The sequence below is a fragment of the Orycteropus afer genome, unplaced genomic scaffold, assembly GCF_000298275.1.
Source record: "Orycteropus afer afer isolate SDZICR_OR568_19922 unplaced genomic scaffold, OryAfe1.0 scaffold00441, whole genome shotgun sequence".
Lineage (NCBI taxonomy): Eukaryota > Metazoa > Chordata > Mammalia > Tubulidentata > Orycteropodidae > Orycteropus > Orycteropus afer.
In genome coordinates this window covers 1087559-1114437 of record NW_006922028.1, presented here as the reverse complement: position 1 = coordinate 1114437, position 26879 = coordinate 1087559, and the positions used below count along the sequence as shown (strand labels likewise).

Below are 26879 nucleotides of genomic sequence, written 5' to 3'. Positions count from 1 at the left end.
CGGCCTCGCCCCCTACCGCCTCCGCGGTGGCCACGCCTCCTTCCCCGTGCCCACCGCGGCCACGCCCGACGTGAGGCGCGAGAGCCGCCGGGCCGCCGGCGGCGGCCTCCGCGCGGGCCTCCCAGCCCGTATTCCACTCACTTTGTTCTCCGCCTTTGTCCTAATCCACACCAGCAGGTGGAGCCGCAGTTAAAGTTTCCGAGTCCATTCCGGGAGCGGGAGCCCATCTTGCTCACTGCCGAGGCTCTTGCTGGAGGAGGAGGGTCAGAGCTTGGGTGCAGCCAATCGCGGCCAACGCTGCTAGTTATCAGAGCAGAATGGGCTGTAGTTTAGTGAAATAGGAAAGCTGCAAAAACACTGGAGTGCTCCCGTGTAAATAAAAAGAGGAAAAAAAGTTTCTCAAGTCGCCACTGCACGACGTCGGGCCGGCGCCGGGGTGGGGGTTTGCGCTCTCCCGAGCGGCCGCGCGCTGGACTTTATTGTGCCGCAACAAGCCCCGTTCCCATTGTTTGTGTGTTTTTCAAAATATGGCAAAGGTTCAGGTGAACAATGTAGTCGTGCTGGATAACCCTTCTCCTTTCTACAACCCGTTCCAGTTCGAGATCACCTTCGAGTGCATCGAGGACCTGTCTGAAGGTGAGTAGCGGTCCCCGTTGCCCGCCCGGGCTGTCAGTTGCGGGATGCAGACGTTGAAAGTTTCCCGGGCCCGGCCTCGCGCGGGCCGGCCACTGCTGGGCGCCCGGGCGGCTGCGGTTTCGGCTGGCGGAGGGAAACTTGAAGTTGATGGACGACGGCCGCCGAGGCGCGCGCGGCGTTCGGCCGCAGCCCAGGCATCTTCCGCGGCGCCTTAAGTTGCGAGGAACTTGTTCGGGCGGAGGTAGCCATGTTGTCAGCTTTGTCTGGTGTGCGGGCGGTTTGCGAGACCCTCATTCGCGCCCGCGCTCGTCCCGGGCGGGGGGCGCTCCGGGCTGACCCTGCGCCGCGAACGGCTTCGAAGACCCCTGCGGTCCCCAGGAGGCGGCCCGAGGAGGAAAGGCGTGTGTGGCCGCGCCGGCGAGTTGAGAGCGGAGCCATCTTACCAAGAGTGGAGAATTGGTCTACAGACCCGGGCGTCACGGCGCCTCCTTTCCCCAACAGTGGGTTGTGAACCTGTGCCCTGCCTGCCCACCTTCCTGCCTCCGAGTGATGGCAAATTTCATTTTTAGAGCTTACATTAGAGTTGCCCTACTCTCGGGGGTGGCCATGCCTGGCCGCCTCAGGTAGGAGAGCGAGGCTCTTCTCGCGCTGATTTCTAGCTCCCTGGACCAACCAGCGGGGGAGGCGGGGGCAGGCTCGGCCCCTCCGCGCCGCGGGCCGGGCGCCGACCCTCCCCGGGGACCGCGGGCTCTCTCGGGCCAGCGACCCGCCTGCTCCGGGTGCTCCTGAGTCGGGGATGCTGGTTCGCAGGCTCGAACGTGAATTCTTTTTCCTTAATGACTAAAATTTTCTCTCAGGAGGAAAAATGTTTCTAAGCTAGAAAGTTACATTTAATCCGAGAGCAGAAACATGTAAAATACTTACATTTCCAGGACTTCGTCCCTGGCTTCTAAATACAGAAGACTTGCATCAAGAACGTTTTGAAATCTGACTAAAATAACTCCACATCCAAACAGATACAGAATACACTCTGAACTTAAAACCAAAAGTGAGCTACAAATAAAAGAAGTCTTGATGGCAGTGCAAAAATTTCACTATTTTCTAACTACGTTTAAGGAATGTAAAAAATATTTTTAATATATGCAGTAATAAGTATTTGCAAAGTGAAAACTTGCCGAAGTCTTACCTTTGCTTAACTTGGATTTTATTAATATAATCCGATACTTCATTTTCAAAATTTCGGGGGAAAATTTAATTTCATCAGTGTTCATCATGAGTAAGAGGCTTACTTCTTTGAATTTGCATGTATTTTTGACAAAACGCATCTAAAATAATTGCTCATTATAGTATGCAAAGCACTATTTTCATTTTGCAACTTAGTTTTTTAACCTCTCTATAACATGTGGTTTACATAGGGTGTTAACGTTTTCCATTTTAAAGGCAGTATTTTCTCATTGTAATAAATTTTAAAAATTACACAGACATATAAAATAACATTTCGTTATTCATTGCTTTGCCCCATCTTACTCTAACCACAATTAACACTTTAATATGTGTCCTTCCATCCAGTTTTTATAAGGCATACATGTTATATATGTAAGGCATATTTTGAAAAGTTTATTAATGTAATCTCTAAATTGAGTATAAAATTAAAAATTCTTTTTCCTAGGAGCATTTCTGATACCAGGACCGTTTTTTATATCCAACAGTTTTTCCTTTTTATTGCTAACAACCTATAAAAATCAAGAATGTAAGAGAAACCATAGATAGTCCATTCCAATTTAGACCACAGTGTTTTAGGCATTAGAAGCTTGAATGGCAGTTATTTCTCAAGTGATGCCTTCCATTTCTGGAGTCAACTCTGGAGGAGGAAAATAGAACGTTCAGGATGTTGTAAAGAGATACTATATTGGATGGTTGAAACCCGCCATTCATGGAAACTAAATCACGTTTTCCGTTTTTTAACTGGGATCCATTCAGAACCCAGCTGAATCACACTCAGGCTTTTTACAATACTGATGTCAAGACTACACCTACTTCCATATGTATACCTCACTTCCTAGGGCAGGATTATTGGACATTTATTTAGTATTTTAAAAAAGAATTTAAGCTGAGTCATACTGAAGTTGAAATCCTTCAAAAAGGTGCTATGCCTTTGTACTCCACCTAGAGGCTGTGTGGATTAAGAAAATTGAGTTCAACTTTTCCTTTAAAAGCTCTCTTGTAACTGTTCTTCAGAAAAAAGTGTTGGATGTTTGCTCTCTTCTAAAATAATTTTTGTGGTTTCTAATGGGTGGTCATGTTTAGGCAGTGACTTTCCTGTCAGTGGGAGATAGGAGACCCTGGATGTCTTAAGTTTATCGATATCAATAATAGCTACTATTATTGAATACTTACAGTGTATTAGAATTGAGCCTGGTGCTTCATACTTTCAAAATTCTGGCTTTGTCTAATTTCAAAGACCTCATTCTTTCTATTACACTGAAGGCCTTCCAAGTAGTATAATCAGTTTAATACTCTTCTCACACTTCTCTTGCTCACTTCCACCACAAAGGGAGCTACTTTTAGGCAGGGATAACTGTGATTCAGTGAAACAATTGGGTAATTTTTATATAAATGAATAAACTTCTTCAATTAATAACCCGTGTAAAGCATCTAACCATGTCTCTTCATCCTTCAAACAAATACAGTTACGAAAATGTACTCACTTGGAATTCTGCTCATAAAACAATTGATGCTGGGGTATAAACAAACACTGAGCCTTTTAAACTCAGTGGCTCCGGCAAGCTTAAAAACTAGTGTACCAGGCGTTTTCTGAGCCTAGAAAGGGAAGAATTTATGTTCCCAGTTATGTTTTTTAAGAGAACAATGCTTTGGAGGTTGGAGAGTTTGGATTCTGATTTTTCAATTTACTAGCTGTGTGACTTTGGGTATATAACTTCTCAGAACCTCAACTTGCTTCTCTGTATGATAGGGAAAATTAAACTTACATGATAAAGTTGTTGAGAGGTTTGAATAGTATGTGTGTAGTGGCAAGACCAATATCTGGTATAGAGAAGGTATTTTAAAAAGTAGATTTATAAATCATAACTCTGTTTTCCTATGCCAGGCCACAAATGCCAAGAGTGCTGTATGCACAAACACACAGAATTCTTTCTCATCTGTTTGACCTAACCCTTTCATGACTGAATTATTTTCTCCTTTGAATTTTTATTTGATACCTACTTCCGTAGTGATACTGCCTCAGAAACCCAAGGAGGGGTCGCTATGAGTCGGAGCCGACTTGACGGCACATAACAACAACAACAACCATGTGATTTCAGTAATGGAAACCATGCTGAAATCAAGGGAAAAAAGTTTTGTGTTTTTTTTTTTTTTTTTAAAGGCTAATAGGGATTTTGGTAAAATTAAGTGGGACATATATGTCCCAAGTAGCCTCTGGTGGTAGGATTGATAGGTTGAGGCCCATTTCTTCAGATCATGCAGTTTTACAGGTCCTTACCAGTCAGCAGGGAGCTCTGGTAGCATAGTGCCTAAGGCACTTGACTGCTAACCAGAAGGCTGGAGGTTCAAACCCACCAGCCACTCCTTGGAAGGAAGATGGGGCAATCTACTTCCATAGTGATACTGCCTTGGAAACCCAAGGAGGGGTTGCTATGAGTCAACCAGTCAGCAGCACATACTAAAACTGGAAAGACCAGATTCCCAAGAAACCTGAGAGGCTGAAAATGTATGTTAGTGATATAGGTTCCATGGATCACAAAAAGATTAACTTTGGAGGGCACTGAGGCTCATTCCCTAGTAATCCCATGTATTTTCATGGCTTTCTATATCATTGACAGTTTTTAATTTTTACTAAACTGATTCAGTATTTCTACTTATATATTTAGTAGAGATTTCAAACGTGCAAAATTAACTCCTAATTGGTTTTCCCCCACAAAAAAAGCTGATTCCTGATGTCTTTTCCTTTTCAGTAAATGGCATCTCCATCCTTGCAGATGTGTAAGCCATCTGTGACTACCTTTTCTGTTACCTGTCAATAAATCTGTTGCCTTTATCTTCAGACTTTACCCAGAATGTGACCACATCTCACCTCCAAGACTACATACATACACATGGTGTAAGCCAGCATAATTTTTTCTGTCAACTGTTGAGATATCCTTCCTCCTTTTTCTTCTCCTGCCCTCTTACAATCTATACTGAACACAGTAGCCAAAATGATTCTTTTGAAATGAAAATCAGATCATGTCACTCTTTTGCTCAGAACCTGCAGTGGCTTCCCATGCCACTCATTATAAAAGCCAAAGTCCTTATGATCCTTCAAAGCTTTATGTGATATGGCCATCCTCCCTCATCCCCACTCATGGTTGCTACTTCCCCCTTGCTCATTCTCCTCAAGCTACCCTGGCCTCTTTTCTTTTGAAGATGCCAACCAAAACCAGACAAATTGCCATTGAGTTGACTCTGACTGAGCCACCTTATAAGACAGAGTAGAACTGCCCCTTAGGGTTTCCAAGGCTGTAAATCTTTATAGAAGCAGACTGCCTCATCTTTCTCCTGTGGAGGGGCTGGTGGGTTTGAACTGCTGACCTTTTTGTTAGCAGCTGAATCTTTAACCACTATGCCACCAGTGGCCTTTGAACATGCCAAGCATGCTCCTATCTAGACCTTTGTATTTGCTGTTCCCTCCAACTGGATACATATGGCTTGCTTCCTCATATACTTGTCTGCATTAGTAAGTACACGATGTCATGCCAGATGCAGTACAGCCTGCATCTGAAAATATGCTCAATGCTAAGAACACTAGTATTCTAGGTCTAGGATGATGGCACACCATAATTGTTGTTAGATACCATCGAGTCATCATCAACTCAGAGTGACCTTGCACACAGCAAAACGCAACACTACTCCGTCCTGCGCCAGCTCCGTGATCCCTGCCATACTTGAGCCCATCACTGCAGCCACTGTGTCAATCCATCTCTTTGAGGGCCTTCCCCTCTTTCATCCACCCTCCACCTTACCGAGCATGACATCCTTCTCCAGGGAATGGTCCCTTCTGATAACATGACCAAAGCACACCAAAAATGACTGTTGACTTAAAAGTATTAGTCCAAAGGAGCTTGAAGTTTAGTAAATTACATACAACTGGAATGCTCCTTAGAAGCAAGAATGGCCAGACTTTGCCTCACCTACTTTGGTCATGTTGTAAGAAGGGACCATCTCCTGGAGAAGGATATCATGCTTGGTAGAATCAAAGGTCAGTGAAAAAGGGGAGACCTTTCATGAGATAGACTGGCACGGTGGCTGCAACATGGGCTCAAGCATTGCAAGAATTGTGGGGATAGTGCAGGACCGGACAGTGTTTTGCTCTGTTGTACATAAGATCGCTATGAGTTGGAGCTGACACAATGGCACCTAACAATAACATGAATAAGAAATAGTACCTATACGATTTCTGCTATCTACCTATACAGTTACACAGCACATAGTTCTATTAACTAGATTCTTAATGAGTGACCCAGAGTCTTACCCCTGGAATGCTTGGGAAGTCTTGGTGCAGTGAGTACAAGAGGTGGGCCACACAATGCTAAACAGCCTGAGAGGGCACGGAGCCTCTCAGATAAGCTGTGCTTACAGAGTTATTTTCCTTCCCCTACAAAGAGCAGGCTCCTTCGAAAAGAAGTAGTTTTACTCATCAGGGTTCTCATAGAGCATATTACAAAAGTTTCTCAATAAAATATGCTAGATTGAATTATATAATGTCTCAGGTTATACTTTAGCAGCTTATTCCTGCCCCCCTCCATTTCTCCTGTATATACTTTATTGAATCAGTGTAAGGACCCTTAGAATCCCTGTGTAGCACTACTACTACTATGCCCAACTACCAACCTAAAGGCTGACAGTTAGAATCCACCCAGAGGCATCTTGAAAGAAAGACCTGGTGATATACTTCTGGAATATCATGGCCATTGAAAACTCTACAGCGCACATTCCTGATCTGAGACATGGGGTCACCATGAGTTGGAATCAACATGATAGCAATTTTTTTTTTTAAAGGACCCTGGATTTATCTTCCCAATTTAAAGAATTACATGAGGGTGCCATGAGAAAAAAACCAACTGTCATTCTTCAACTGTTGATGAGCTAAAGTCCCTTCTAAGCCACAAGGGAAGTTTGCTAATAATGACCTTTACTTTGGAGCTCTTTGATGATGTGGATCCATGTAACTAAAATAATACAGGGCAGTGCTTCCAAAATACGGTGACCCATTGCTGTCAAGCTGATTCTGACTCCTAGCAACTCTACAGGACAGAGTAGAACTGCCCCGAAGGTTTCCAAGTCTGTAAAGTGGGCTGTTAAAAGATAACATACCAAAACAAGTAGGGGAAGGGAGGATAGAATAGCCACATAAATTTGGGAAATGCTGAATTAACTTTACTGATGTTCTTTAAGGAGCCCTGGTGGCAACAGTGGGTAGATGGTTGGCAGTTGGAATCCATCAGCTGCTCCACAGGAGAAGGAGGTGGCAGTCTGCTTTCATAAACATTACAGCCTTGGAAGCCTTATGGGGCGGTTCTGTTCTGTCCTACAAGGTTGCTATGAGTCACAGTCAACTTGATACTAGGTTTGGTTTTGGATATTCGTTGAAGGATGTCTCAGAACACTTACTGTGCCAGTCTGCTTTATGAACCCTAAAGATTAGGCTGTAGCACTTCTCAACTTTATGGCCACATTATCTTGTTTGTGAAGAGCACTGCCCAGTATCAGTGTTCCATAAAAAAGCATTCTGAGAAACTGGTGTGAAGTGTAAGAATTTTACAAGGAGCTGTTCTGTGCCTTTCTGGATTTTCTTTTAGGAGAAGCCAACTTTGTTGTTGTTGTTATGTGCCGTCGAGTCAAACCCGACTCATAGCGACCCCTCCTTGGGTTTCCGAGGCAGTATCACTACAGAAGTAGGATTGCCCAACCTTCCTTCCGAGGAGTGGCTGGTGGGTTTGAACTGCCAGCCGTCTGGTTAGCAGGCAAGTGTCTTAGCCACTATGCTACCAGAGCTCCCAATAAATGGTTAAATGGTCATTAAAAGGGTCTTTGAGATCATCATCTGGTAATAGTTACTGATGAAATGTGTGTTGGTTTTTAACTCTAGACCTGGAATGGAAAATTATCTATGTGGGCTCTGCAGAAAGTGAAGAATACGATCAAGTTTTAGACTCTGTTTTAGTGGGACCTGTTCCTGCAGGAAGGCACATGTTTGTATTTCAGGTAAGATTACTTTTGGTAAATATGTATGTGAAATATGTTTCTAAACGGTTTATTCTTTTATGGTCCTTATTCCTTTCTCTTTGGATTAAATCACTGTGTCTGCTACCTTCACTTTTTAATCCGTTTCCATTACATTTTAAAAAGTCAGTCAGACGTATCTGTGTCATAAAGGAATTCGACCTCTTGGTTTTGTATGATAAGAGAAGTTGAGATGAACAGCATGCAGTAAACCTTACACTGTATTATGTCACAAGAAAGTTATTTTTAGAGTTCTTCCTCAGAATAGCCTTAAGGTGGTCCAATGAATAAGAAATAATTTAAAAAACAAATACTTAAAAAAAAAACTCACTGCCGTCGAATCAGATCCAATTCATAGCAACCCCTCCTTGGATTTCCGAAGTGGTATCACTATGGAAGCAGACTGCCCAAACTTCCTTCTGGGGAGTGGCTGGTGGGTTTGAACCTCCAGCCTTCTGGTTAGCAGTCAAATGACTTTGGCACTACACCACCAGAGCTCCCAAGCCTACAGCACTCTGTATTCCCAGGTGGTCTCCCATCCAAGTACTAACCAGGCCCGACCCTGCTTAGCTTCCAAGATCAAACAAGATTGAGTGTATTCAGGGTGATATGGCCATAGACCTTATACTATTTAAGGTGGTCCAATGGCCAAAAAACATGGATTTAAAATACTGATAGAGTTAGTGACACACAGCTTCAGTTTTACGGTTTCACCTTTTAGGAGTAATGATACAAAAAAAACAACAACTTCATTTTGGCATAATCAATAATTAAGCTAGGTTAATAGGAAAATAGACAAAGATCTACTCCTTGACCTTGGGTCATTGGAAATGAAATCCAACGATTTATTAAAGCATCTATTCTACACATCTTGTGCTACCCTACTTGGCATTTGTGAGGGGGAAGTCTACTAAAGTCAATTATATTCTCAGGTACCATTGGCAGTATTTGGGTTTGTGTCAAGGCTTCAGACATTGTGACTGTATTCAAGTTTTATTTCTTTTAATCCATATTAAATTGCTATATAAAACTATCCAAGTACTTCTCAATTATTTGTGCTTATTAGGGAAAGATATTTATAATAATCAAAGAATAACTAGTCATAAGTTTTGTTACAAGTGTTTCTATACAAGAAAGTCACATCAGTTAAGCAGAACTCACTAAAGAGATTTAATGCAGAAAGGACATCTAACTCTTCTTATCCCTTACCTTCCTTGTTTTCTCCTTTCATAGCTGGGACCAACATAAACGATAATCCAATAATCTCATCAGAAATGAGCAAAGCATCACTTAAACATATGGCATCTCTGGAGCTGCTTACCTTTTACCCCCATTTCCTAAATACACATTCAGAATCCTGGTGTCTCCCAGCCTTAGTACTTTTTACTAAAAAGCAAGAAGTAACGTTGTTGTTGTTGTTGTTATATGCCGTCAAGTTGGACCCAACTCATACTGACCTCTCCTTGGGTTTCCGAGGCAGTATCACTATGGAAGTAGATTGCCCAACCTTCCTTCCAAGGAGTGGCTGGTGAGTTTGAACCACCAGCCTTCTGATTAGCAGTCAAGTGCCTTAGGTGCTACACTACCAGAGCTCCTAAAAGTAATGTAGTATAGCTAAACAAAAGGTTACAAAAAATGCAGTTATATTAATGAAAAGGTAATAGTGCTCCTAACCTGAACTGTGATGTATAATCTCAGTGAAAGATACAGGTAACAGCGCTGTGTTCAAGGAAGCACCACAGTGAGAGACCTGGTTCAAATCCTGGCTCCACCACTGAGATTAGCCATGATGTGACTTAAACTCCTTAACTTCCCTTAGCACTCCAGTCATGTATAAAATGTGGGTAATATCCTTCCTCATAAGAATGTTGAGGATTAAATGAGGAATAAAGCAGTTAGCATAATCATTGACAATTAGTAAGTATCCTGTTTTGTAATTTGAAGGAAATTTACTCTCTTCAGCTTCTTAAAACTGTTCTATACAGAAGCAGCATTTGTTTGGACCAGTAAGCCTGGGGAACCCATACTTTGTTGATGATAATTCATGATGTAGTAATAAATTTTGGTTGCCATACAGTGATAATAACATCTTTCTATGCTACTATAAAAACTTAACAAACATTTCCCCCCACCCACCCACCCCTGACCAATAAATGCTTTGGTTTTAAAACAGACCGTTAAAAATCTTTCGTATGTGTTCAGGTTGTTAAGAAAATTCCTAAGTTTTTGGCTTAGAGTGCTGTAGGAAAACTGTTAATCAAAAATTTTCTCTTCTACGGTTTTCAAGTTGTTTTACCTTGGTACTTTGGTATCAGTACATATATCGCCAAAAAGATGAAGCACAGTGTGATTTAGGTCATGTGTTCAGTCTATGCATTCTGCACAATTCATTATAAACAGAAGTGACTAAAAGTACGGGTTGTGTTTTGTGTTTTAAACAAATTGCCCTAGTATCCTACTGGTCTGCCATGATTTTGCCTCTCAGAATAATTAGAATGCCTTTCTCAGTAGTGTATCAAAACCTAGGAGGAAGATGTCCACATATCTGCCTGATGTTGCTGGCTGCAGTCAAAGATCTGTGCCCATCACTTCATACTATGTGATTTGAGAGGCCTACAGGTTTCTCTATCCAAATTTGCTGAAGCGTAATCCTTTGGCAAATAAATTTTAAACCACAGATGTACCTAGGACCACTTTGCTGAAGGGAGTGGGAGATACCACAGGCGAGAGAGGTCCCACAGTAGTACAGAGCTATCGTTCTCATCTCTACTCCCTTCCGGGAGCTTCACAATATCTTTGGGTGCCCTCCAGGGTCGAGCATTAGAGCAATCTAATTCCTCTAGGGAAGGGTACAGGATTTTTAAGAAATAGCATATTCTCCAGCACAGACCATCCTGGTATCTCTCCAAAGAGATCATGAAGCCCTAAGAGCAGGAATTGAGTTGTGAATCAATTTCAGAATATTAAGTATGTATGTACTGTGTGCCAGACAGATGTGAGATTACAAAAAGACAGGATCCTTGCCTTGCATGGGGCTTTGAGTCTTGCAGAAAGATTGAAGGGTAAACATATTTAGATTGTTGGGTGTGCAATACTAAGAGGATTTGTCGCTATGAGTCGGGTCTGACTCGACAGCACAGAACAACACAACAATATGAATACACAAAAAAGGAGCTGTACCTTCTGAGTTAGAAGAACTTCAGTGAGAAGGATGCATTTGATGGAAGCTTCAAAAGATGGATGTTAGCGATTGACCTTTCAAACCAAGGGAACAGTTGTGTGAGACACAAAGATGTTAAAGAATATCACCACATTTTAAGGAACTTGTGTAACTCATAAGTCTAGAACAAGGGTGAGAGGTGTGAAGTTAAAGGAAGTGTGAATGGAGATGTTGGCTGGAGACAAGTTGTGAAGGGCCTTGAAACTAATTTAAAGAACTAAGATTTTATCCCTTAGAAATGGAGGTAATCATCTGAAGTGTTAAATGATAGACAAGACACTGACCAGTTAGAAAGTTTTAGCAGTATTCCAGATAAGAGATGAAGACATGAATTTAGTCATCAGAGGTTGAGAATGTTGAGACTGACTAGATGTAGGAGATAGGGATGCTCAAGGTGACTGGGTGTCATCTACACACAAGGTAGGCATACAATAAACTTAGTCTTTGATGATAAAGGCCTGATTGGAAATGCCAGCTTAAAGGCAGGCATTGGCTGAATTGTTCATCCAAGCCCAGGGATGTTCCTTGGTTCTGGCAAAAGCAAACTAATTTGCTGGGAGTTCATTCATTTACCACCCAGAATGGTTGCCTCAGGTTGAGCTCAATGCCCTCAGACATCCACTTGCCCATCCCTGCAGTCCACCACTTCTCTCCTCCTAGTCAGTGTCCTTACTGTCCTGCACACTGCCTTGGACAGGACCCCTGCCTTTTTCTAATACTAACAGCCTCCTATAGCCCATGTGCTTCACCTTCTGCATCTTTTGAGGCTCATTTTCACACTGCTTGATTCAAAACAAGGTCTTTGATCACGTCTGCCTAAAACGATCTTTATCTTCATTGCATTTCCATAGTATGTGTGGTGTAAATCATTTATTTTGGTATCTAGCAAAGTGATTATTTATATTAGAAGATTATTATTTTTGAAAAGTATTTACATAGTTATTTCCATCCCATTTTCAGTTTTATCATATCATTAATTTACTATTAAAATATTTGAGAGTGGATGAGTAGGTAAAAGGATGTAAGTAAGGTATCTGAGGGGTGGATAGGTGGGTATGAGCTAAGTGTTCTGGATAGAATAGGGAAAATGCTATCTAAGAAACATTTGCTGCCAACAGTCTATGGAGATAATTGAATATTTACTAATTCAGGTCTGAAAATTATAACTAGAAAAGGTTAGAATCAATAAGACTATTGATTCAGTTTATTATATTTTATAAGGTTTCATATTTGAATAATGCTCAATTCATGAACCATCATACATTGTAGCCACAATTATTTCCCTCTAGAAGTAGTATTTTCTGGAAATATCTTCAATCTCCTCATGCATGTGAAAGCTAGACGATGAATAAGGAAAACTGAAGAAGAATTGATGCCTTTGGATTATGGTGTTGCTGAAGAATATTAAATATATCATGCTAAAAGAACTAACAAACATGTCCTGAAAGAAGTACAGCCAGAATGCCTCTTAGAAGCAAGAATGACAGGACTTCATCTTATATCCTCTGGATATGTTAACAGGAGAGACCACTCACCGGAGAAGGATATCACTCTTGTTAAAGTAAAGGGTCAGTGAGAAAGTGGAAGACCTTCAATGAGATGGATTGACACAGTGGCTGCAACAGTGGGTGCAGACATAGCAACGACTGTGAGGGTGGCGCAGGTACAGCAGTGTTTCATTCTGGTGCACATGTAGAGGCAGAACCAGCACCATGGCACTGAACAGCAGACAGTAACACCGGAAGCAGTGTTGCTTTTAAGTACCAGGAGTACTTAGCAGTATTGTGGAGAAACACAAGAACTATATTTTCTGACTATAAGTCAGTCTCAAAAAAGAGTATTTGCCTTCCCAGAAAGGCTTCCGAGGTTTTGTTGCTACATCTTCAACTGAGGTGCTTAAGGTAACTATCCCTCCCAGTCTTGGCTGCAGTTAACGACCTTTTGTGTGTTTCTTTTCAATTATTCTAGGCTGATGCACCTAATCCAGGACTCATTCCAGATGCAGATGCAGTAGGTGTAACAGTTGTGCTAATTACATGCACCTATCGAGGTCAAGAATTTATTAGAGTTGGCTATTATGTAAATAATGAATATACCGAGACAGAATTAAGGGAAAACCCACCAGTAAAACCAGACTTTTCTAAGGTAATGTTCTGACTGTTCCTATTTAATAACGTTTACTATACAATTTTTGGGGGAATTGTCATTTCATAGTAGTACACTATGAAAATGGCTTAAAGAGACAAAATAAATTTGAGGTCTTTTGGCCAACTGGGCAAACTAATCATTGTTCTCTTACCACTGCTTACTTCAAAGTCTATCTCTAGATACATCATTAGTAATTAGTGTGATCAAGCACCTGGTTTCATAAAAAGAAAAAAAAGATCAAAGTGCCTCCTGTAAAAAATAAGCTTTCTGCATAGCATTGCTCATGCATCATAATTATTCATTTTGACCTTTAAGCCACACAAAATGCCATATACCCAGAGGGCATTCAAATTTATTTTTGTCATACTCATTATTCAGTAATGGTATTTTTATGTACAACTCTTCCCAAAACTATAGGGAGAAATTTTATGTTTGTTCTTTACACGAGTAGTAGTATGCGCCTATATGCTTTGTTATGCACCTAAGTGCTTTGTTTTATCTGCTGTTGTTAGAGCTTAAACTGAAAAAAAAAGAAGAGAAAAACCCTGTTGCCATTGGGTTGCTTCCAACTGCTCATATAAGGTTTTCTTGGCTATAGATTTTACCGAAGCAGACTGCCAGGCCTGTATTCTGCAGTGCTGGTGGGTATGCTCAGACCACCAGGCTTTCAGTTAGTAGTTGAGCACAAACTGTTGGCACCACCGAGGGACCTTTTTTCTTACAGGTCTTAAATATTTCTGGTGACAGAAGCTGAAATCTGTGATTCTGCACCCTCACTCTCCAGTCCCTATGATTTTCCACTGGGAACTGTTAACAGTTTAGTAACTGGTGATTTTGTGAGGGTGTATAGTAAATGACGTTGAACTTGACACTCCATTTGCCATACCATGTAAGAAAAATTAGATGGTAATACAATGTTCTTTCTAAGAATAAGGCTGGAACATTTCTCATCCTGGTACGAGACCTTACACTGATGCAATTTATTATCTATCTGTCTGGCACTCTGTATAGCAAAAAAAAAAAAAAAGGCTAGAATGCTGTTTCTAAAAATCAGCTACAATATTTAAAAGGTAGAAAACCATTAGTAATGAGAAGTTATACTTGGAATTGACTTTCAACAGCAGCAGCATTCTTGGGGAAGAGTTCCTGGGTGCTGCAAAAATGTAGGTTCCTTGGAAGAAAAGCCTGGTGATCTAGCTGCTGAAAATGCCCTGGAGCAGTCTACTGACACAGGGAGTCACTGTGAGTGAGGGCTGACTCTCTGGCCACTGGTTTACTGGTTTAAACTTGGGAAAATTTTTATTTTCCTTGAATGTATTACAGAAGAGAGACCCTGTCAGTCTAAAACAAAACAAAACAAAAAATCTTCACTGCCATCCAGTTGTTTCTGACTCATAGTGCCCCCTCCATAGGGTTTCCAAGACTAAATCTTCACGGAAGTAGATTGCCCCATCTTCAGTCTAAAGAAAGAGGATATTAAATAAAGTATCCTCTGAAGCATTCGCATTCAGAAAGGAAAGAGTCTTTCTCACAGACCCCAGACTTCCTGGAGCTATGAAAGTTGTATGAACCCCTGAAATTGCTGCCCCAAGATAATCTTTAAACCTTAAACCAAAAATACCACCTGAAGTCTTCTGAAAACAAAACAGTAGCTTACTTAGCTAGTCAACAATGTCTTTCTTGAGCATGATGCTCATTTTAAAACTATTTGTGTGGGATCCAGTTGATAACAGCAAGTCTAAAGATTAAGTAGGAACTTAGGGGCCAGTGAATTTATGTTACTGAAGCAGGCACAACTCAGAAAAGAAGGGTAAGAATGATTACACAACTCAAAGAGTATTATCGGGGTTACTAAATTGTACATGTAGAAACTGCTGAATTGGTGTATGTTTGTGCTGTGTATATTCTGAACAACAAAATAAATAAAATTAAATAAAAAAGGAACTCTTAAGTCTAAAACAAAAATTCTAAATAATTTAAAAAAAAAAATGTTCTCCCTTTTAGGAAACTGAAGTACAGATGAGTTAAGGTACTTCATTGACAGCAAAAAATCTAGATGAATTCCCTCAGATTCTCCATATCTTATTTTCATTAGGCAAAAATATTTTCTCTTGGCCTAATCCTTATTTATTAGTTATGTTTAAGGTACTGTATTTGACTTATTATACCTTTGTATTTAGCTCTTAGGAGTACCAGCATAAAGAACCATTTATTAGGCTCCTATTTGTATACAGTGTTATAACATTCTTAGTATTTATCATGCACATGTTTTCCTTCTCCTCTAGCTTCAAAGGAACATTTTGGCATCTAATCCCAGGGTCACAAGATTCCACATTAATTGGGAAGATAACACAGAAAAACTAGAAGATGCAGAGAGCAGTAATCCAAATCTACAGTCACTTCTTTCAACAGATGCACTGCCTTCAGCATCAAAGGGATGGTCCACGTCAGAAAACTCACTAAATGTTATGTTAGAATCCCACATGGACTGCATGTGACCACCTGCCATCCCTATAGTACAAATTAAGCTATTAAAACAGAACTATTTCCCTGAAATTCCGTAAGTACATAGTCAAGACACAATGTGAAGAATTTGTTTAAAAATCATCCTGTAGAAAGTTTATAAGAAGACCAGTATTTGAGCAAATTGTGGAATATAAATACAACTATTTTTAAGTAATTTTTTCTCTAATGTGTTATTTGTTTTGAAACTAATCTGATTAAAGTATATATATTATTTTCTTCTCTATAATGTAATTAAAACACTTCTAGGAAAAATACGAATCTCTACATCAGGTTGTAAAGATGTCTTAGCCTCTTGGACAATGATCTTGTGGACCACTATTTTATCAGCCTTTGAAAGAACAAAGTTCATTTAAATGAAAATACTTTTTCCTATGAAAACACAGTCTGGTTTAATTTAAGGGGCAAGTTTCCATTCTTCTTTGGCATGTCCTTAAAAAGGAAATTTGAAATCAACTATGTGCTACCAAGAACTTCAAGAACTACTTTTGAGGGCCACTCTGAAGCCTCATGTGACTACTACGGCGGTTCACGTAATGTTGCATAGCATTTGGTTTGGTTCTAAGATTATAACAAATGCAGTTAATTGTTCATAAGGTCCTCTAGTTATAATTTTTATTTTTATACCAGAGTTTGGGACATTAGAACACTCTATGAATCATTATTGCCCAGTGAATTCAACATGTCAAAAGCAATTTCAAACTCCCTAAGTTTAAAAATAGGAAGATTATAATGGCTCAAGTGTGTTCATTAGATTTATAAAAAATACTTTGAATTTAAGTTCTCTAAAATTGTTTTGATGTATCACCCCTCTTGGCAACATTTATATTAAAATTTGGTTTTGGAAAGGCATAGTTAGCTTTATCTTAATAGACTAATTACTATTTTGGAAATGTGTATTTTCCCACCTGTAATACTCATTTCCACATCCCCTGACGCTCATGCAGAATACTATTAGGCATACTGTTGTTGACATACTCTAGATAGCTCTTCAGATAACAAGTTTGTTGTTAAAAGCAATCTTGGAAAGGAATCCATTAACTAAATGGGTCAGAAGGTTCTTTTCGAGAGCTAGGTCCTTCCTCAGAAAGTTGATTGATTGTGTACCATTAAATTAAGTGTAGACTATTTTCATTCCTCTTGCTGCTGAGCAAGACATTAGCCATAGGATGCAAAGTTACGCAGTGCCTTCGTGTCTAAACTTTTATACTGCACTTTCTAAAGCTTTTATTTTGAGGAATAGAGAAAGATACTGGGCTAAACATGGATTCTAAGGTGTACGTATTTCCTGTCATTCTAAAGTGAGTTGTGAGGTAAAATTTTGTTAAATGTTAAGCTTTAAATTTAATATACCAGACTATTAAAATACTGTTCATTAACTAGTTCATAGATTTGAAAAGAAAATATCCAATTGTTAAAGCTACATGAAGAAAACTTCTTTTTGGTCTACTTGTAATTAAAAGAAAATGTTGACATGAAGCTAAAAGTGATACTTCCCAATGAAGATTAATTATTGATTAATATAACAGGAATCAAAATAACTGATTAATACAATAGGAACATGATACATGCCTGTCAGAAATAAAGCATATAAAAGCCAAACTGTAAAATAAAGCAATTCACTGCTGAGTTTTATTTGATTAGTAATAATGATTAGTTTGTACTGACATTAAAGATAGGTTCTTATATCAATGTGTGATTTTCACAGAAGATTGGGACCTAAACATTTACTTTAAAAACTATTACCTCTATTTTAAATACTTTAGCTCTATAGGCTGTCCCCCAGATATGAATGAGTTCCATTCCTAAATCTGTCTTTAAATCAAATTTGTGAGTCAGAACAGTTAGGAACCGGTATCTAACATTAGTCAGTTAGTCAAATGTTTGTCTTAGTATATAACACATATTGTACCTTCTATGCACAAAAAAACACTTCCTGATGATACACTAAAAACATCTTTAACATAATAACACAGTAATGTTTTTATGTGTGTAGCAAAGTACTGTCTATTTGTTAATACAAAACACTGTCTGTATCTTGAGTTTTTAATATAATAGGCTTTATGGGGTTTGGATCTTAACTACGGGTTGTATGTTAAGTCGGATGTTCATAACCGAGGGACTGTCTGTATAAGTTTTAGAAATAGGAAATTTTAATTAATGGCTGAAAGTAAGAAATATGTAAAATTCGAACATTAGGAATGAAGAAACTGGATAGCACATAGTTTTTTTTTTGTGCCCTCTCCCCCTTATTCAGCCTTACTTACAGACACTTGTCTGACTTACAGTTAAAAGGTTTAGAACTATTGTTTCCTTTTTGATCATAGTAAATAAATATCTGTATCCTGAGAACATATGTATAAACAAATTATTTATGCTGTTGAACAGATAGGTGTAGGTCAGAGGAAATGAGGAAAGCCATTTGAACTGAGAAAACACTGAGGAAATCTGAGGAACATGCATGCATTTGCTCGTATATAATCTTACAGCCTTAGAGTTCTATGTGGTCTTACCCTGTGGCTTTAGGATTTGGGGTTTTCAGGTTGACTAATAAAGTCTATGGCAGCAACTTTTAAAACTTTTGTCATAATCCACATTAAAAACAAATACATATATATCCTATAACATAAGTATACATTTATATTAAAAAGTTTTCAAGACAATGCACCTTTATAATGCACCCACTGAAATGACTTTTATGACCTAATAGGTTTTGTACACAGTTTGAAAGAAGACTAGTCTAGCCCTCTGAGTAGGTAATTAGCAGTAATTTTTCTTTAATTCTAAAAATACACATTCCCTTTTCTTTCATGATTGATCTTGAAACAATTTATTTAAAAAAAAAAAAAAGAGGGAAAAGTACTAATATAGCAAGTCAGCAGCCATTCACTTTAAAACAGCTCAAATACCCTGAAATTAGTAGTAGCCCTCAAGATAGTATGGGCTCATTACTTGCCACTCCACATAATTATCTGAGGAACAGCTTTGTTGGCTGCCGTCACTCCTGCTCCATTGGATCCTAAGGATAAAATGACATGAAGTGTTCTGTATGCTTACTGTTTCCCTTCTAGTGTCCTGAAGTTGTCTGCTCTGCTCAATTCACAGAGCCCTTCTTGTCAACGACTAAAGTACTGTTGTTGTTATGTGCCGTAGAGTTGGCCCTGACTCGTAGCTCCTGGGTTTCCGAGGCGGTATCACTATGGAAGTAGATTGCCCAACCTTCCTTCCGAGGAGTGGCTGGTGGGTTTGAACAGCCAGCCTTTTCGTTAGCAGTCAAGTGCCTTAGGCACTATGCTACCAGAGTTCCTAATGTACTATTAATACATTTATATTCCAAAACCTTAGAGCAACTTAGAATGATGCCCCAGTTATGGAGCGTTTTCTGCTTCATGATAAATTTTAAAGTAAAAGTTTTTCCTAAGCAAACTGAACACAGGCCATGGAAGATAGGCTTCCTTAGCAAATACCAAATGACATTTGTAAAATGTGTGAAACCAAGGGCCTATTTTTGGGGGAGAGAAATATTTTTTTTTTTAGGTATTTTTTCCTTAAAACAACAGTGCTAAATTCCCTTCCCTAAGACACTTGGCATTTGGTCTGTGAAGGTTTTTAAATGTAAGTTCCATGTTGCAATGATTAAACTATGCTTTCCACATACTAAAATGATAAACTTTTCACCTAAAAATATTTCAGTAGGAGCTACTGCTGACCCTAAGACCTCTCAGCATGAAAATGCCTTAAGCACTAAGACATCAATCTACTTTTAGAAAGTGTATTTTTTTTTTCTCTACTTAATTAATTTTAATGTGCTGTTTTCTGGGTCTTCATAGAATGCCAGATGATGCATACTTTTTCTGCACAGATATATGTATGACGGTTATCACTAAAGAATAAGAAAATTGAATAGGATCATTCAAAACAAGATCCAAGGAGATCCATGGAGTAAGTTTTGACAGATTATAAGTGAGGATAGAGCTTTTAAAATACATTCTTAGAACTGTAAAAGTAAAGCGTATTTCCTTCAATTTTTGGCAGTAACTCTCAAAAATTAGTTAGAAATTTATCCTATTATAGGCACTTTTTCATTAAAAAAGAAAATCATTGTGTAAGATTCTGTCATAATATTAAATTACTTGAAATTGTCACATAAAATACCTGCACTTGTAGATCCAATACCTGTGGTGAGCACAGATCTTGGTGTGATCTTAGCTGCATATTTGAGGAACTGAGATTTCCCTGTGCCAGGATCCCCAACCAATAAAAGATGTGATTCACCTAGAAAAACATAAATATGTAAAATTTTAAATTTCTATGGAAGGACCCATGAATAAGTGTAATTACAATCAAAAAGAAAACGGTGTACTTGGAATGCTAGCACAATTTATATTTCATATGGTGCTTTTGCTGTACACAGTTACTTAACAACATTCCAGGAGGGGTTTAACTAGGAAACTTTTGGAAAAAGTTAACAGTCATCATAAACATAACTGTCAATGTAATTGATTACTGAAGATGACATTTAAAATTTAAATTCTAGTAATAGATTATATGCTATTTTGAGATGTTTAGGCCTATGTTTATTATTTTAAAAAATTTTGGCTTATTTAATCTATTTTTCAACACCAAATGACTGCAGTTAAACCTTACCATACAAACCACAGATGTATTTTAATTTTTTTTTTAAGCATCTGTACGTGTTAGAGACTCTGTTGTTGTTGTTATGTACCATCGAGTCAAACCCGACTCATAGCGACCCCTCCTTGGGTTTCCAAAGCAGTATCACTACGGAAGTAGGATTGCCCAACCTTTCTTCCGAGGAGTGGCTGGTGGGTTTGAACCACCAGCCGTCTGGTTAGCAGGCAAGTGTCTTAGCCACTATGCTCCCAGAGCTCCCAGAGACTCTGTAGTACTTTATAAATAACAAATCAATTATGATTCCAGCAGATAAGTGAAATCCTATCTTCAAGTAGTTAAGGACTCTTTTTCAAATGTAACATGAAATCTACATATGAATATCTTCTGGTGTGTATTACCTCACTAATCAAACAAAATTTTTTTGTAAGATTACAAACTCAAATATTTTCTTAATATGTTAATAAGGGCCCCTAGTTAAACTCAACATTTAGCACAATGCCTTGCAAATAGTAGGTGATTAAAACATGTAACACATATTTACTTAATACATTGTTGTAAGGAGCTCTGGTGGCGTAGTTCCTAAGGCATCTGACTGCCAACCTGAAAGTTGGTGGTTCAAACCTACCAGCCACTCCTCAGAAGGAAGACTGAGCAATCTACTTCTGTAAAGATTTACCACCTCAGAAACCCAAAGGGAGTTGCTATGAGTTGGAATCAACTCAATGGCAGTGAGTTTGGAGTTTTGATTACATTGTTAAGTGCAATCGAAGGTTACAACTCATAGTGACCCATGTATGACAGAACGAAATGCTGTCCAGTCCTGCACTGTCCTCACAGTCACTGCTATGTGGAGCCCATTGTTGCAGCTGCTGTGTCAAGCCATTTCATTGAGGGTCTTCCTCTTTCTCTCTGACCCTCTACCAAGTATGATACCTTTCTCCAGGGACTGGTCCCTCCTGAGAACATGACCAAAGTTTGAGAGGTGGAGTCTCACCATTCTCCCTTCTAAGGAGCATTCACTGTACTTCATCCAAGACAGATTTGTTTGTCCTGGTAGTCCATGGTATAGTCAATATTCACTAACACCATAATTCAAATGCATCAATTCTTTCTTCCTTATTCACTGTCCAGCTTTTGCATGCATATTAGGTGATTAAAAAGACCATGCCTTGTGTTAGTTACACCTTAGCCTTCAAAGTGGTGTCTTTGCTCTTTCATCTTTTGCAGCAGGTTTGCCCAGTCCAATATATCCTTTTATTAACTGCTGCTTCCATGGGCATTCATTGTGGATCTAAGTAAAATGAAATCCTTGACAACTTCAATCTTTTCTCCATGTATCATGATATTGCTCATGATACATGGATTTGTGAGGATTTTTATTTTCCTTAAATTGAGGTATAATCCATATTAAAGGCTGTACGTAGACTTTGATCTTCATCAATAAGTGCTTCAAGTCCTTTTCACTTTCAACAGGGAATGCTGTGTCATCTGCATATCACAGATTGTTGATGAGTCTTCCTCCAAACCTGATGCCTTGTTCTTCTTCATATAGTCTAGCTTGCTTCTCAGATTATTTGATCAGCATACAGATTGAACAAATTCAGTGAAAGAACACAGTCTTGACACACCTTTCCTGATTTTAAACCATGTGGTATATATCCTTGTTCTGTTTGAAGGATAGCCTCTTATTCTATGTACACAGGTTCCTCATGAGCACAATTAAGTTTTCTGGAATGCCCATTCTTTGTTATGTTATCCATAATTTGCTATGATCCACATAATCAAATGCCTCTGCATAGTCAATAAAACACAGGTAAACATCTTTCTGGAATTTTTTTGCTTTCAGCTAAGATCCATCTGATATCAGCAGATATCCTTTGTTCAGTGTCCTCTTCTGAATCCAGCTTAAATTTAATTTCAGGCAATTCCCTAAGTACTGCTGCAATGATTTGTGAGTTATTTTCAACGAATTTTACTTGTATGTGTTATTAGTTCAATAATTTCCACATTCTTTTGTATCATTTTTCTTTGGAATGCACACAAATAGGGATCTCTTCCAGCTGGTTGGCCAGATAGCTGTCTTCCGAATTTCTTGGGTAAACTATTGAATGCATCTAGCATTCCATCTGTTTGCTGGAACATCTCAATTGCTATTCTGTCAATCTTGAGCCTTGTTTTCTGCCACTTCCTTCAGTGCAGCTTGTACTTCTTCCTTCAGTACCCTTGCTTCTTGGTCATATATACCTGCTGAAATGGTTGAATGATGATCAGTTCTTTTTGGTACAGTGACTGTGTATTCCTTCCAACTTCTTTTGACACTTCCTGTGTTGTTCAATATTTTGCCCATTGAAACTTTCTGTATTGCACCTCAAGACTTCTTTCAGTATGAAAAAATGCCAAGTGTGTTCTTCATTTTGGTTTTCTAACTCCAGGTTTTTGTACAATTCATTGTAATACTTTGTCTTCTCAAGCTGCCCTTTGAAATCTTCTGTTCAGCTTTTTTATTTCATCATTTCTTCCACTTGCTTTAGCTACTCTGCATTCAATAGCAAGTTTCAAAGTCTCATCTGACATCTGTTTTGGTCTTTTCTTTCTTTCCTGTCTTTTTAATGACCTTTTGCTTTCTTCATGTATGATCTCCTTGATGTCATCTCACAATTCGTCTGGTCTTTGGTCACTAGTGTTCAATGTGCCAAATTTATTCTTGAGGTGTTCTCTAAATTCAGATGGGATATAATCAAAGTTGTATTTTGGGTCTCATGGAGTTGTTTCAGTTTTTTTCATCTTCATCTTGGGCTTGCATATGGGAATTGATGATCTATTCTATAGTCTACCCTGGTCTTGTTTTGACTGATGATATTGAGCTTCTCTACCGCCTCTTTCCATACATGTAATCGGTTTGATTCTTGAGTATTCCATCTGATGTGGCACATGTATAGTTAATATTTATATTGCTGAACGAAGGTATTTGCAGTGAATAAGTCATTGGTCTTGCAAAATTCTATCATGCAATTGTCAGCATTGATTCTGTCCCCAAGACCATATTTTCCAACTATCAATCTTTGTTTCCAGCTTTCATATTCCAATCACCAGTGATTTTCCAGTGCATCTTTCATCAATTTCAGACTGCAGAAGTTAAAAAAATATTCTCTTTCTTCATTTTGGCTTCAGTGGTTGATGCATAAATTTGAATAATAGTCATATTAACTGGTCCTATTTGTCTGCATATGGGTATTATCATATCACTGACAGCCTTGTACTTCAGGATGGATCTCGAAGAGCAACTTGGGATTCAGTGAAAAATGCAATAAAAAACGTCATAGTAGACCATGTGATTTTCTGATTCAAAAAGGCCTATACCAGTCCATTTCAGCTCACTAATGCCTAAGGTATCCAACTTTGTGCATTCCATTTCAGTTTTGAGAGTTCCAATTTTCCTAGATTCATACTTCTTACATTTCATGTTCCAATTACTAATAGATGTTTGCAGTTGTTTCTTTTCATTTTGAGTGGTGTCACATCAGCAAATTAATGTCTTAAAAGCTTTATTCCATCTACATCATTAAAATTGATTCTACTTTGAGGAGGCAGCTCTTTTGAATATTTTGAGTGCTTTCCAACCCAAGGGATTAATCTGGTACTATGTCAGACTGTGTTCCACTGCTATTCATAAGGTTTCCAGTGGTCAGTTTTTTTCAGAAGTAGACCACCACATCTTTCTTGTTTGTCTTAGTCTGAAAGCTCCACTGAAACCTATCCACCATGGGTGACCCTGCTGGCGTTCCAGCATCACAGTAACATACCATTCACCACGGTGAGATAAATGGAAAGATGAGTGGTGGTTACTTATTATACTTACCACAACATACTATACTAAACAATACAATTTGAGAGTCCCTAGTAACAGCATGATTTACATCAATGGCCTTTTCACCTTTTGATTTACTCTCTGGTTATTACAGCCAACATATGGGCCATCATAAACCTGCTTTATGCCAGATCCAGGTCAGTTAAGTGTGTTTAGCCACAAGAAAGCTTTCTGTTATTAGGGCATCACACACTTAGAGTAATCTTTGCTTGAATGTGTGACCTACAGCAGGACATCATGGCAAATGGCACATTTGCTGTCTTCCAGCAGAAGGAGAATCAGCAGGCAGATGACTGAAAGCAGCAGTCTGAGAGAGCTCAGTGACAGTCAAGATGGAGAGGTGCTGACTTGGAGACATTAAAATGCACTATGTCTAATTTTTCTCTCTTGAAGAGCAACTTGGGATCCAATGAAAAATTATATACTAATAGAAATGTAATGATTTGATTTTGTGGCTGGAACAAAAATACATGTTGAAAAACTTATAATTTAATTTAGGCTTTCTAGATAGTAGGTTCAATGTATAGATGCTAGACTAAGCATTAGGTATTAAGATAGTCACCAGCTTTAAAAGATAACATTTGGAAAATAAATGGTCAACAAGCAATTTTTATCCAGGAAAGAAAACTTGTTACCCTCTCTCCCAGAATATGTTAATATTTCTCAAAATTTTCAAATAGGTACTCACCTCTGACACGTGTTCCTGTAGCATCAGTCCTTTGAATCCCACCAGCTAGCACCATTGCCACAGCAAGCTTTACTAGATACATCCCAAATACTTGAGGGCACAAGCTGGCCAATATTTCATTCCTTCCTAGGAGAAGCAGAAAGATAAGTTGCTAGTGATTTCCAGGAAAATCTAAAGTTTCTCTTCCCATCTGACATGACCACCCTGAAAACACATTTTCTACCACCTAAAATGACTTGAGAGGACCATTTTCAAATGACTGAAAAGAGTAAACAAATGGCTTTGTTTTGGTCCTGTACATTCTTTTCTTACTATGCCATGAGATCAAAAGTCTGCTTTCTCATTTCTGGGTGCTACTTCCTTAAATTCCCATATACTTTATCATACTTTAGAAAAGACAGAAAGATGCAAATCTCCCTCTCACCTGTATCAATTACCTATCAGGTGAATATTATCCCTCAAAAATAACTGACTGTACTTTCTGTGACTTTTGGTAAAATTACTGTTATTGTTAGGAGTCAGTTTTTCAACTCGATGACCAGCTACGAGTAAGTGTTTGTACAACAGAGCACAGTACACTGCCTGGTCTTGTGCCATTCTCACAATCATTACTCTGCTTGAAGACCAGTGTCGCAGCCACTGTGTTAAGCCATTTCATTGAGGGTCTTCCTCTTTTTTGCTGACCCCTTACTTTACCAAGCATGATGTACTTCTCCAGGAACTCATCCTTCCTGATAACATATCCAAAGTACATGAGATGAATGAAGTCTTGTGATCCTCCATTAAGGAGAATTCTGGCTGTGCTTCCTCCAAGATAGATTGATTTATTCTTCTGGCAGTACATGGTAGTCAATATCCTTCACCAGCACCGTAATTCAAAGGTATGAATTCTTCGTCGGTCTTCCTCATTTGCTGCCCAGCTTTTGCACGTCTATGAGGCAGCTGAAAAGGCCATGGCGTGGGTCAGGTGCACCTTAGTTCTCAAAGTGACATCTTTGCTTTTTAACACTTTAAAGAGGTCTTTTGCAGCAGACTTGCCCAATGGAATATATCGTTTGATTTCTCCATTGCTGTTCATGGAAGTTGATTATGGATCCAAGTAAAATGAAATCTTTGACAACTTCAATATTTTCTGTTTATCATGATACTACTTATTGGTCCAGTTGTGAGGATTTCTGTCCTCTATGTTGAGGTATAATCCAAACTGAAGTCTGTAATCTTTGACCTTCATCAGTAAGTGATTCAAAGTCTTACTCACTTTCAGCAACAAATGCTGTGTCATCTGCATGTTGTAGGCTGTCAGTGATTCTTCCTCTACTCCTGATGCTGCATCCTTTGTACAGTCCAGCTTCTCAGATTACTTGCTCAGCATATAGACTGAATAAATATGGTGAAAGGTTGTAAACCCTGATGCGCACTTTGCCTGGCTTGAAACTATGCAGTATCCTCTTGTTCTGTTCAAACAACTGCATCTTGGTCTCTGTATAGGTTCTGAATAAGCATAATTTAAGTGTTCTTGAATTCCCATTATTTGTGACACCATCCATAATTTGTTATAACCACCACTATCAAATGCCTCTGCACAATCAGTGAAACACAGGTAAACATCTTTTGGGTATTCTCTGCTTACAGCCAAGATTCATCTGACAGCACAGTGATATCCCTCTTCTCACATCCTGTTCTGAATCAGGCTTGAATTTCTGTCAGTTGTTGATGTAATGCTATAATCGTTTCTGAATTGTTGTTGTTGTTGTTAAGTGCCATCCAGTCGTTTCCGACTCATAACGACCCCATGCACAGCAGAACGAAACACTGCCCGATCCCGCGCCAGCCCCACAATCCCTGCTATACTTGAGCCCATCATTGCAGCCACCGTATCA

At 39.0% G+C, this 26879-nt stretch overlaps 2 protein-coding genes and 1 pseudogene across 2 annotated transcripts in view; 1 reads left to right on the top strand and 2 right to left on the bottom strand.

Annotated features, from left to right (window-relative positions):
• The window catches only part of MCM9 (minichromosome maintenance 9 homologous recombination repair factor), a 122313-nt gene that overhangs the window by 74875 nt on the left and 20559 nt on the right, over positions 1 to 26879 (bottom strand). Inside the window, exons 5-6 of the mRNA XM_007954191.1 lie at positions 25000 to 25125; positions 19964 to 20083 (exon numbers count right to left, since the gene is read on the bottom strand). Coding sequence (XP_007952382.1) covers positions 19964 to 20083; positions 25000 to 25125 — 246 coding nt within the window. The remainder of the gene's footprint in view (positions 1 to 19963; positions 20084 to 24999; positions 25126 to 26879) is intronic.
• Positions 528 to 15783, top strand: ASF1A (anti-silencing function 1A histone chaperone). Its single transcript, XM_007954190.2, has 4 exons — positions 528 to 636; positions 7784 to 7899; positions 13106 to 13282; positions 15571 to 15783. Exons 1-4 carry the CDS (start codon positions 528 to 530, stop codon positions 15781 to 15783), a joined length of 615 nt encoding a protein of 204 aa, XP_007952381.1.
• LOC122151414 lies at positions 8420 to 8538 on the bottom strand (annotated as a pseudogene).